Consider the following 12,537-nt stretch of genomic DNA (forward strand, 5'->3'; position numbering starts at 1 on the left):
AAAATGGAAGTCAGATCCTCAAATTTCTTTGAGCCCTATGTAACATGCAGGACTCTGGGCAGGAAAATTAGCTCTCACACACCTATTACCAATGGTATGACAGCCTTCACCCAGCCCATTCTTCCAGAGTCTTCCAAAAGGGCTGAGAAATAAGTCTGGTACAATACTTGATATCAACAATGAGGAACTGCTGACAACACAAGTCACAAAGATTTCTTGTTTCACCCTCCCTTATGTAAAATCCAGCTGGGGTATTATTGTTCCTATAAACAATTACCTATCTTGTGCTGACATCCAAGGAGCCACATAATACCTCCTCCTCATCCTCTCTTTCCTTGGCCTGTCTTTGGGGCCCACAGATGAAGACTAGTCTTTGGATCCCAAGCAGCAAGACAGTAAGAAGCTGGTCCTCCACTTCCTTCCTTTACTTTTCCTTCTTGTTTCATCCCTCCTTCCCTTCCTATATATTCCTCTCGTTTTATCCTTTTTTTGTTTGTATTAGGGTTTGAAGTGCTAGGCAGGCAATCTACCACTTACGCTATGCCTGCTCCCCCCACCCCGCCCCAATCCCTTCTGTTTTAGTTATTTTTCAGATACCATCTCATAATTTCTCCTAGCAAACCTCAAACTTTTTGTTCTTTCCTCTGCCTTCTGTGTAGCTGGAACCACGGGTGCATACCATCACACCTGGCCTGTTTTTGAGATAGACGGGTCTTTATTAACTTATTAACTGTTACCCTCAAACTATGTTCCTCCAGTCTCCACCTCTGGAGTACTTGGGATTGCCGGTGTGAACCACCACACCCAACTTTTACAGTTGATTTTTTTACCTGCAACCAGGTGATGCTAGTGAAGAAGTTGAGACTCAGTGAAATGAACTAGCCTTGGAGCCCATGTTTCAAATAATAGGTCTTCTGAGCAACATATCCCCAACTATGCAATGGATACAGACAGTCCTGCTTGCTCCCAACTCTTGTGTGTGCTGAGCTTGGTTTTCTCTTGATCCCTATTGCACCTAGAGTGAGGCAAGCAACAAACCATCCTTAGAGCTTCCACTGTGGATTGGGGTCCTCACTTTAGGTCCCTGGGCACAGCTCTCTGTACAATACTAAGGAAGTAACAGGCTCACGCACACCTCCATGTGCTTGGGTGTCTCTCTCTTTTCTTTGGACACTTCCCTCACCTTTTTTTTTTTTATCAGTACTGGGACTTGAACTTGGGGTCTGGGTGCTATCCCCAAGACCTTTTTGCTCAAGGCTAGTGCTGTACCACTTTGAGCCACAGCGCTACTTTTGGCTTTCCGGTGGTTAAAGATAAGAGTCTCACAGACTTTCTGTCCAGGCGGGCTTTGAACCGTGATCCTCAGATCTCAGCCTCCTGAGTAGCTAAGATTACAGGCCTGAGCCACCCGCCCCCGGCCTTTCCCCACCCTTTAGGAGGGCAGATGCCTCCTGACCTGGCCACATCAGCTGAAATGAAGAGATACATCATTCCCAAAGAATGCTTCCAGTCCTCCTAGACAAAGCTGAGGTCCCTCCTTGCCTGTGTCCCCTGACGGTCTTATGTGCAGTCCTGGTTGCAGACATTGGGCAATTTGGTTGCGTGTGGGCTCCTTAACCTTCCTCTCTTAAGGTTCCTCTCCATTTTTCAAAGTTTCTAATTCTAAATTTCATCCAGACTTCACCCTGTTCTTGATTGATTTCTGAGATCTTTTCCTCTCCTCTGTAGCTGGGTGAAGGCACTCCTCCGGAACCAAAGGGAACGTTTGTGGACTACCAGACGACTGTGGTTAAGTACTCCAAAGCCATTGCCGTCACAGCTCAGGAAATGGTAAGAAGCAAGAGCTATTCTCTCCACCCCCACCTCTGGGTCCTCAAAGGTGGGGTCCAAGTTCCTAGTTCCCTCCTGGGAATCAGCTCTTACCCTCTCTTTCTGGGTACCTGTGGTCTCAGCCCCAGGCTGCTAGAGTTCTTGTCTCATGGAAAAAAGTCACAAGAAGGAATTAAAGGCGACTGAGACCTGGGCATGAGGACAGGGCACAAATGTGAGGAAAAAGCTAAGCACTGGTGGCTCATGAAAGCCAGCCGGGGCAGGAAAGCCCATGAGACTCATCTCCAATTAACCACCAAAAAGCCACAAGTGAAGCTATGGCTTGAGTGATAGGACACTAGCCTTGGGAATAAAAAGCTCAGGGACAGTACCCAGGCCCAGAGTTCAGGACCCATGACTTACTTAAAAAAAAAAAAAAATGAGGAGGACAGTTAAGGAGAAAGGAGGAAACCCTAGTCACCTAGAAAGGAAAGAAATCTATGGAAAGGTGTTTCCATAGTCTCAACAACATAAAAGAAGATATTTGGGAGTAAATCAGAGCAGGTATGACACATTCAAATTATAACGCTTGGACATACCAATCTTCCAGACAAAGTGAAATGGAATGGTTACATTAAAAAGGGTCTTTCCTTGACAGGAAGCATTTAACTTTTGGAAGTTTTGTTTTGGTTTGAGGTTGTTGTTGATCATTTTTTGCTAATACACAATATGGTCAGAAACTGTTGTCATACAAATCATTAGACATGGTCGGTATTGCGAGACTCAATGCTAGCTTGATGTTTAAAAAGATATACAAAGGATGACAAATGGTGTCTTGGAGCATTTATAGGGGTATGGCAAGAAAGTTCCTCTCAATTTTTGAAGGCTCGGGTGCTACAGGATAGGATTCTGGAAGATACAGCCACATAAGTCTGAGAAATCAAGTGGCCTTCCAAGGTGAAGAGACCAACTAAGCCCTTGGTGATGTCCCAGGCTCTGATTGGCTGTCATTTAATCCTGTGTCCACTAGAGGTAGAGCTTGGACCACAAAGCTAAGCTTCCTTGGCTGTTTAGCCTATTCATGCAAGGCCTATTTAATGGAACCTAGCACAGTAGTACCAATCTCTATAGATTGTGGCAAGCTGGATTTGAACCCACACTGTCCTTTGAGGCATGTAGGGGACAGATCAAGGTCCTGTCTTATAGCATTACTGTCTAGAACAGCAGGGGAAGAAGACATTTTGAATGTCCCTGTGGCATTTCCAGAGTATCTTCTGGGCCAGGTGACCTGTCTTGACCTTTGCTGTTCTGACCCTAAGGAGCCCAGCGTTAGACTGCATGGCTCCTGATGTAGCTGGTCTGGTGTCTAGAGTTAGAGGAAGGTCCACTTTACCACATGGGGTCTCCTCAGAGACTTTATGTTCCTGTTGACAGGGAATAAGCAGAGCATCTCATAGCATTATCTCTCTTGGGGTTCAGTATGTGCTCCCTAGAACCTACACTTGGGCCCAAAGCCTATGTCATTTCCTTTCAAAGATGTTTTTGATGGGAGGGATATTCCTGTCCTTCCTTAAGGGTCCTTTAGCCACTTAAGGGGGCTTCAAAAGTCCTTTCATATCAAAGTCTTAAAAAACAACAAAGAGAAAAGTTTTTTATTATCCCAATAGCGGATAGAAGCAAGACCAGAAGCAACAATCCCTGAAAGAGAGACAAGAAGACATTTCTGGGTAACAAGTTGAAACTGACAATAAAATGCCATTTTGCCAGAAGAAAAAGGAAAAACTAGAAAGTAGCATGTTAACTAGGTAAAACTAACTGAGACCCATTTTTCTATGCCATGGGGGTCCCAGGGAATCTAGAATGCCTTCATTCTACAAAGCCGGGAACTTGGCCATTGTGACATACGCAACAAAATTTATGGCCAAGCCAGGCACCACTGGCTGAGGCCTGTCATCCTAGCTACTCAGGAGGCTGAGATCTGAAGATCATAGTCCAAAACCAGCCCAGCCAGCAAAGTCCTTAAGACTCTTGTCTCTAGTTAACTACCAGACAACTGGAAGTGGAGCTGTGGTTCAAAGTGGTAGAGTGCTAGCCCTGAGCAAAAAGCTCAGGGACAGTGCCCAGGCCTTGAGTTCAAGCCCCACAACTGACAAAAATATACATCTTTATTATTACTGTTGTTGTTGTTGTTATTATTGGCTGAAACCAATTTGTGCCACTGTGGCACAAATTTGCAAGAGAGCTGCATATTCTGAATTCCTTCCTCCCAAATGGTGTACCAGCCCTGTCCTCATATCTACTCTTGCCCTGTTTGATGCCTGGCTCAGGGTTGTGCTGTATCCAGAGATAGTGCCTTCTGGTGGTTTCTCTGGGAATTCCTCAATGACCACATAGGGCAACTTCAGAATGGACCCCAAGGGCCCAGCTCCACGCTGCACCTGCACCACCTTACCTGAATGCTAAGCATGTGCCCATCTGGCCTGAACAGCAGCTACTGGCCTTGGGGATTCTTCTGGGCATGCACAGCTCTGGCCTATTGTGTGCCATCCAGCATGAAGCTCTGCTTCAACTCCTTCCCTCCCTAGTGTCCAGCCCTGAATGTAAATCATGGCCTTCACCCATTGGGGCTTAGAAGTGAATGTTACCCTTTGGCTTCCAGTGGTATTAACACACAGTTCTCATGCTTTTCTTCATGTGTGTGTGTGTGTGTGTGTGTGTGTGTGTGTGTGTGTGTGTGTGTGTCTTGCTTGTTTTCTTTTTCCAGATGACTAAGTCGGTTACTAACCCGGAGGAGCTGGGAGGACTGGCTTCACAAATGACCAATGACTATGGCCACCTGGCTCTCCAGGGCCAGATGGCAGCAGCCACGGCCGAACCAGAGGAGGTCTGCCACCTTAATGCCCCTATTTTAAGAAGCAAACAGAGAAGCACCTATCCCCACCCCCAGGGGTAGGGAGTGGGATTCTCTGTAGCATTAGATCCATTCCAAAAAAGACCCCAACCCAAGCACCTTTATTCCCATGGCTGTGTAGATCTTACCCCAGGCCCACACTGCTAGTCTCAGGCTGTGCATAAGATCTTTTAGGGTGAGTTGTTTGGGGGAGGGGGAGAAATCTGGGGGCTGAGCTTCAGACAGAGAGCTGTGTTTACAATGACAGGCCTTCCCATCCACCAATCCATCACACTTCAACATACCCAGGGCTAGGGTCACCACCATTATACCTTCTATTTCCACCCAGCACATCACCCTAAGTCATGTTTATGTTTTTCTAAAGCTCCCCAGAGTAGGGGTCTCACTGCCCCTTTCTTGAGAGTAGTCTGCTTTCATGATACAAAGCCTGACCTGGGGATTCATGATGGCTTTCTGGGAAATAGCTCAGATCCTGCCTACCTTGATACTTCTGGTAGACTCTTCAGTGCCCACAAGCCTCCCCCTAGCTTTCCATAGGGGCCAGAAAAGATAGGGCTTCAGCAAGTCTGCACCCATCAAGTGTTCACATGGAAAATTGTCTGGCTCCAGGGCCATTTTCTCAGAGCTAGTTTGTCCCATAGCTCTGAGAAATAGAGCAGTCCCCTGGGAAGATACAGCAAGAGACACTTCTAGGGGCCTGATGTCACCTGTGTCATCTGGTATGGAGATCCAGAAGGGGCATAGGCCCTGAGAAACTATGTGGTTCCTTAGAGGAAAAAACAATTCTTTGAAAAAGCTCAATCTGAGCCAGGTGCCAGTGGCTTATGCCTGTAATCCTAGCTACTCAGGAAGCTAAGATCTGAGGATCACAGTTCAAAGCCAGCCCAGTCAGGAAAGTCCATCTAAACTCTTCTCTCTGATTAACTGGAAGTAGAGCCGTGGCTCAAAGTGGTAGAGCTCTAGCCTTGAGCTAAAGAGCTCAGGATCAGCACCCAGGCTCTGAGTTTAAGCCCCACAAGCGACCAAAAAAAAAAAAAGTCAAGTACAGAATGACAAGAGTGGGTGATATCTATACTAGTAAGACAGGTAGCTGTAAGAGGGGATTTCTACATGCTGTTTTTATGTTTTTACCCACCTGTAGTACTGAGGTTTAAATTCACAGGCTAGACGGGAATTACTTGAGCCATGCCCCTCAGTACAACTTTTCTGGCTGTTGTTTGTTCTGATTATTTCCTTTTATATTCTGCCTCACTTTTTGCCCAAGCTGACCTGGACCACAATCCTCTTCTTTACACTAGGTTGACAGGTGCATACCACTATGCCCAGTTATTACAAGCTGTATACTGAACCCAAACGCAGTTGGAGACAGGAAAGAACTGTCAAGGCAGAAGGCTGTAACTTGGCTGCTCTTCTCCTTGCAATGGCCGCCTGCCACCATCCCTGAGTAACTTTAGTGATCCTGCTTGTGTGTTAACCAAAACTCCCAGAGATACTGCAGCAATGAAGACCCAAGGCACTTTCTAACATGTGGCCTAACTGTGCATGTGAATAGAAGTATCATATGTATGTACTTGCATACATATATCTAGCATGAGATTCCTCAAGTTCCTCACAGGGCAGCGTGAATAGCTTTGTTTGTTATAATTAGATTGTTAAGTCACTATCAAGAGAGAGGGGGAAACCGCTGGCAGAGATGATCCTTTTCCACAGGCCCATCTTTCTCTTCTTTTTAAGACCTCCCTGTTTTAATAAGACTAGACTGTAATTCTAGACACTTCATTTATGTAGACATCTAATTCATCTGATATGGCATGTAATTTTGGATTTCATAAACAAGTCCAAGGGAGCCTACGTTACAGTAAGGGAAAGTTTGGTGGGACAAAGCAGAAAAGTGCTTTGAAGAGGGCTTTACGAACAGACTGTGATGGCAAAGTCTGTCTGGAGCCCTCGCTGCCCACAGAATCCTTTGAAAGTAGAGCTCACCCTTGTCTGTCTTGGTTTTTAGTAGGCCCTTTCTACTCAGAGTTGCTGCCCACTCTGTGTGGAACAGGGGCAGACTTTCCTGATGCAATGCAAACTATAAACTCTTGTAACCAGCCAAGGAAGAAAATGCATTGCTAAAAGTGACAGCTTCTTTGGCTATTGGCCTTGTATTATAGTTGTGGGTGATTTCATTAGGCTTTTCCCTTTTCTCGTTATGTCTTGAGATATGTTTTACTTTCCACACACAAGAAGAGTGTGACCTGGAGCAAGAAGGGGTAGGGAGAATATAAAATTACCAGTGGCTTAGGAAGAAAAATTCTTTTATATATCTGCCAAACGGATTTTTGGAGGGAAAACTGAGAGGGTTAAGAGGTCCCTAAAGCAGCGTAGGCTTTTTCTTTCTTTCTTTTTATTCCAAGATTATGGAATTATTTGTCTACCCAATGGGGCCCCATATCCCAGCATGTGAAAATATTTATATCCCAGGGTGAGTAGAATCAGCCCTGCAAACCTGCTGTGCCAAGTCAGCAATTTGGTCTTTTCCACAATTGTGGAGAAAAGTTAGAGCTCTGCCCTGGAATGTCAAGCAGGAGCTTTCTCTGCTTATTTTTCCACGGAAAATTCAAACCTTGGTTAACACCACCGTGAAAACTTCTCCAGGGGGAAAAAAAAAAAAAGTTAAAAAACCTTCTGGCAGCTTTGCAATTCAAGACTAGTTTCCTCTTACAAAACGGAGAGTCTCACACCTGCAAGGCAGGTGCTTTACTACTGAGCCATGCTTCCAGCCCCCAATGTACCATTTTTATAGAGATCTCAAACCTGGCCTTACAGACAGTTACTCTCTCCACATGACACAGCTGCGGAAAGGGTGTTCTGGTCGGCAAACATATCAGTTCAGGGGAGGGGTGGGGGGGAGACAAACCCTTTTAAATATGCTTTATCCAAAGCTATCTTTTGAACTTCAAGTTGCCCTGCAGGGCTGTTGTGAGGAATAAATAAAACAAAATGCATGCAAGAGCCCTTGACACTCTTGGAGGAGCTCAGTAACTGCTTGTTGAATGACTAACAGAACTCTCCCACAGAACTGTGCTCATTCACATTCCTATCCCAAAGCTTGGGCTACAGACTAAGCCAGGAAAGGTAACAGGAATCAGGAAAGCATTATGCTAGCCCCATGAACTGCAAGCCTGTTTAGCCTCTAAAAAGGGAAGCTAAAGCGACCAAATTCCATACTCCACCAGACACAGACTCCTAACAGTAGTGGAATTTTCCTAGCCAGGCTCCCTGTAGGATGCAGGAGAAATTTTCCACATAGGCTAGGCTTGGGTGGCAAGGGTCCCGTCACACTCCCTTCCTCTCCTGGGCTTGCCTCTGCAGATTGGCTTCCAGATTCGCACGCGTGTACAAGACCTGGGCCACGGCTGTATCTTCCTGGTGCAGAAGGCGGGGGCCCTCCAGGTATGCCCCACCGACAGCTACACCAAGAGGGAGCTGATCGAGTGTGCCCGCGCTGTCACGGAAAAAGTAAGGAATAGCCTGTGTGGTTGGGACTAGTGTGGCCGGGTGGCTTGTCTTCCCTCAAACCATGTCCTTCCCAGGGAAAGGGGGGGGGGCATCGGGGAAGCTAGGTGGGAACTCATGGGAATTGCTGTCCCAGGAAAGTCAGCCCTGGAGCTCAGCCTTCCTGAAGGGCCCTTTGGCAGACAGAAAATACTGTCAGGGTCAGGAGCCAATCAAGAGGAGCTCTGATGCTGGAACTCCACCCAGTAGCCCTGATCTTCCTTCCCAGAGGCCCTGTAGGGGACTACTTGGGCTAAGAGCTGAGTCGAAATGACTGCCTCTTTGTTAACCAAGACAGTGGAGGTGAGCGAAGATTAAGTGACTGGGGACAGTCGGATGGTCCATCAGCTTGCGTAGGATCAGCTGTTTGTAGAATCTCAGTTTAGCTAAGTCACGTTACCTTTGCAAGCCTCAATTTCCTCATTTGTAAAGTGAGAACATAAACTTCCAATGCCTGCCCTATAGAATTCTGGAGATTGGACTCTGGTGGCTCACACCTGTAATCCTAGCTATACAGGAGGCTGAGATCTGAGGATCGCAGTTCAAAACCAGCCCAGGCAGAAAAGTTCATGAGATTCTTGTCTCCAATTAACCATGAGAAAACCAGAAGTGGCGCTGTGGCTCAAAGTGGTAGAGTGCTAGTCTTGACCAAAACAACTCAGGGACAGTGCCCAGGCCCTGAGTTCAAACCCAAAGAATAGAATTCTGGAGGTTAAATGAGGTAATGTGTGTAAAAATGTTTTCGCACCATGTAGATGCTTAGATAGGCATCAGATAATTACCAGTCAGTATTCTCAAAACTTTTCCCTCTCCAGATTTTTTTCTCTCAGCAGCTTTTCCAGTTCACAAGGCAACCTTTGACCAACCCTTTCTCTCCTACCTCATGAGTCATTTCTCAGGACAGTTCCTTTTGAAAGCCGAAGCAACGGGGCTTTGGTGGCATTTCCTTCGCCCTTTCCTTTGCTTCGGAGCGCATAGAGCTCTATCCTGTTTAGAAATTCGATGACAAGACTAGGGGGCTGGCAGGGGAAGTAGGGTTTCCTCACTGGCAATCTTGACTACCGAGGCTACTCCGTCAGCCGCCCTTCATCAAGGCTGAGCCTCGATCTGGCCATCTCCACAGCTTACGGGTCTGTCCAGCCTCTGTGGGTGCCACGGAAGGAGGATATAAATCTCTCAGCTCAAGGAAGGCATTCTCCCATCTTCAAAACTTTTCTCCATTGTCTAAATGGCTCTGGCCAATAGTCCAGGGAAGAGCTTGCAGCAGGCATGTGCGGAGTGGGGAGGGGTCTGGGCTGCATGTCTTCCTCAGTTAGTCTCTGCCTTTCCACAGAGGGTCTCTGATGTAGGACACCTAGGGAAGTAGTCAGCTGTTAGTAGCTGGCCTTTTGGTTACTGCGTGCTACATGCCTTGGTCATGTATGCAGTGCTTGCCCCAGCTGTGAGCACCAGGATTGTCCTACCTAGAAGAGAGCAGGTGTATCCATCAGCACCTTTGGCAATGGGTGAGACACTCTCTGGGCTCTTCCCCTTTCATCCTGTTTGAAAATACCTGTCACATAAAACCACAACATCCAAACACTTGTCTTGGCCTTTGTGACCCATCCTCAGAGTTCTTTCTGGACACTTCTTTCTCAGGCCCACTCTATGCCAGCTTTTATTTGCTGGTCAGGTAAATGGGAAAGAGAAAAAGTCGGGGCCTCAGAGAGGGGGGAGGCTCTGGGAATGGTTTCTGCGCCCATCCTACAACCTGTACGGAGACCCAAGCGGCACAAAGGAGACAGCGTCCTTAGCCCTGTGCCTCGCTCCATTATGCTACGCCTCCCTGACCCTGGCCATCACGCTTCAAGAAGTTGATTTAAAGCATTGGCAGAGTGTACCTTGGGTCAGCCAATTATGGTAGGTGTGTGCACACAGGTGAGCCGTGGCTCCTGACTTCAAAGAGCCCGCAGACCCATAAGAAGCTATTTTAAACCAAGGGCAAGAACAGTAGGCTGGGAGCCTCAGTGGCAACACTCCTCTCTGGAAGACAGAGTGGAGACTTAGAGCCATATCCTGCAGGATGAGTCTGTGCATGACTGGGGAAGATTAGGGTAAGGTTAGGGGGTTCCTACAGTCACAGTGAGGGCCCTGAGTGAAAAGACAGATGTGTCTAGGGATGTAAGGAGCTGGCAGATATGATGATGAGAGGTGGTTGGACTATAAGCGGCCATGTGAGATGGTTTGGGTTGTACAGTGTGTCTGTGGGAACTGAGGGGGTGTGTTGGAAGTGGCTGTGTAGTGGGAGCTAACAGCTGGAGTTTCTGACATGGAAGGGCCCTTGGGTCACTCACTGCATTGCTACTTGGTGGTGGATAATGGTATGCAGGAGGAACATTGTGGGTAGAGAAGTTACATATGGAAGTCACCTCTGGACTCCCAATGGGTGGGTCCAAGAAGATTTCCAACATGAGATGGCCAGATGATGGAATGATGGAGTTCCTTCCAAACACCTAACCAGAGAGACTGGAAACAGCCACTTACTTAGTAGGAGCCTAATCTTCACTCCCTCTTGCAGTTTCAGAAATAGGATAGAAACTCGATGAATGCTGCTTTGACAATGGAGATCTTTTGCTATATAGGCTTCATTTTCCTCCTTGATTCTCCCAACAGCCTTGGTAGGCAAGAAGTAACAGCCCCACTTTACAGATGAGGAAACTTGAGTCCCAGAAAGATGACGTAGTTTGTCCAAGCCCATATAGCCTGTAAAAACTGGCAGGGCTGGTATTCATAACCAGGCTCTGGTCCTGAACCTGTGCTGTAGACCCACTAAGCTGCATCAGTTCTCAGAAAAGAGAGGAAGTCAGTATTTTCAGAGGCGTCCTACTTTTGGATCACATTTTCTCTCCAGTTTCTGGATCCCTCAAACGGTCCCTTTCTACTCACAGGTGTCCCTAGTGTTGTCGGCTCTCCAGGCTGGGAACAAGGGGACCCAAGCATGCATCACAGCTGCCACTGCCGTGTCAGGGATCATCGCCGACCTGGACACCACCATCATGTTTGCCACCGCGGGGACGCTGAATGCAGAGAACAATGAGACTTTTGCAGATCACAGGTACAGAGAGGTTCGGGCTGGCCTGTCCTGAAACTCATCACCCACTGTATTCAAGCTGTCTGGGTATCCACTGTCATCTCCACAAGATGCTCAAGTGAAATGGAGAATAAACCCTTGCCCAGCTATGAACAGGGCTGTATGTGAACTTGGCCTTTGGCAGTCCTGGATCCAGCCTACCCCCGCAGATCTTTTGATCTCTGACCACCCACCAAGGATCAGAACAGCAGGGAAGGCACATTTAGCAGTTACTGTGTCCTGGGGAACGGGGCTCAAAGTTTGCAGCTTTTTCCAGACCTGGGCTGAAAATGCTTGGAGCTCTAAGTTGACTGCTAGAGACTCCCAAATCCTCTCCAGGTATCCAGCCTCTTTCTTCCTCTCTCTCGCTTTTTAACTGAAGGACCAGAGTTAAGAAGGAAATTCCCCGTGCTCTGTCCTCCCACCTAGAACCTGGCCCTTTGGGCTCTAATTCCCAGACAAAATGACCCAACTCACACATCCTGGCAGCAGGCTGTGGCTATGGAGTTTCTGCAGGGAGAGTGTGAACTACAGAAAAGCTGGGCTTTCACCTAACCACAGGGCTGGGGACAGCAGCCAGACCCATAGGCCTGAGCCCTGCCCTGGAGTTTTACTTCCCACTGACTGTGCATACTAGTTGCTTCCCTCTCCTCTCCCCAACTTCACCTCCATCCCCCCCATCAAGGAGATGGAACATACCACTCCAAGTCCCCTATGAAGGGTTTCCTTCCTTCCTAACTGCAAGTAAACAACTTTGGGCCTTTGTTTCTCCCCTTCTCCTTGGCCCTCCCTCCCTTCCTCAGAGAGAACATTCTGAAGACAGCCAAGGCCTTGGTAGAAGACACAAAACTTCTCGTGTCAGGAGCAGCGTCCACTCCAGACAAGCTGGCCCAGGCGGCTCAGTCCTCAGCAGCCACCATTACCCACCTCGCCGAGGTAGTCAAGCTGGGAGCAGCCAGCCTGGGATCAGATGACCCGGAGACCCAGGTAGGGATGGGGGGCCCTGGGACTCAGCAAAGGGCTCAGGAAAATAGGAGCTGCCGAGTAAACAACAGGCATGAGGCTCTATCTATGGGAAGCAGTTGTCCAAGAGAGATAGAAGGGGCTTGGGTGGTGGTGGTGGTTGGGGAGGTGGAGACAAACCCATGGTTTTGAGAGGAATCTA

At 47.7% G+C, this 12,537-nt stretch overlaps 1 protein-coding gene across 1 annotated transcript in view; it reads left to right on the forward strand.

Moving 5' to 3' along the window:
• Tln2 (talin 2) overlaps positions 1–12,537 on the forward strand; it is a 340,653-nt gene that overhangs the window by 289,672 nt on the left and 38,444 nt on the right. The window contains exons 44-48 of the mRNA XM_042687576.1: positions 1,729–1,830; positions 4,574–4,693; positions 8,081–8,227; positions 11,191–11,357; positions 12,176–12,359. Coding sequence (XP_042543510.1) covers positions 1,729–1,830; positions 4,574–4,693; positions 8,081–8,227; positions 11,191–11,357; positions 12,176–12,359 — 720 coding nt within the window. The remainder of the gene's footprint in view (positions 1–1,728; positions 1,831–4,573; positions 4,694–8,080; positions 8,228–11,190; positions 11,358–12,175; positions 12,360–12,537) is intronic.

Source organism: Dipodomys spectabilis, unplaced genomic scaffold, assembly GCF_019054845.1.
Source record: "Dipodomys spectabilis isolate Male_0828 unplaced genomic scaffold, ASM1905484v1 ptg000108l, whole genome shotgun sequence".
Lineage (NCBI taxonomy): Eukaryota > Metazoa > Chordata > Mammalia > Rodentia > Heteromyidae > Dipodomys > Dipodomys spectabilis.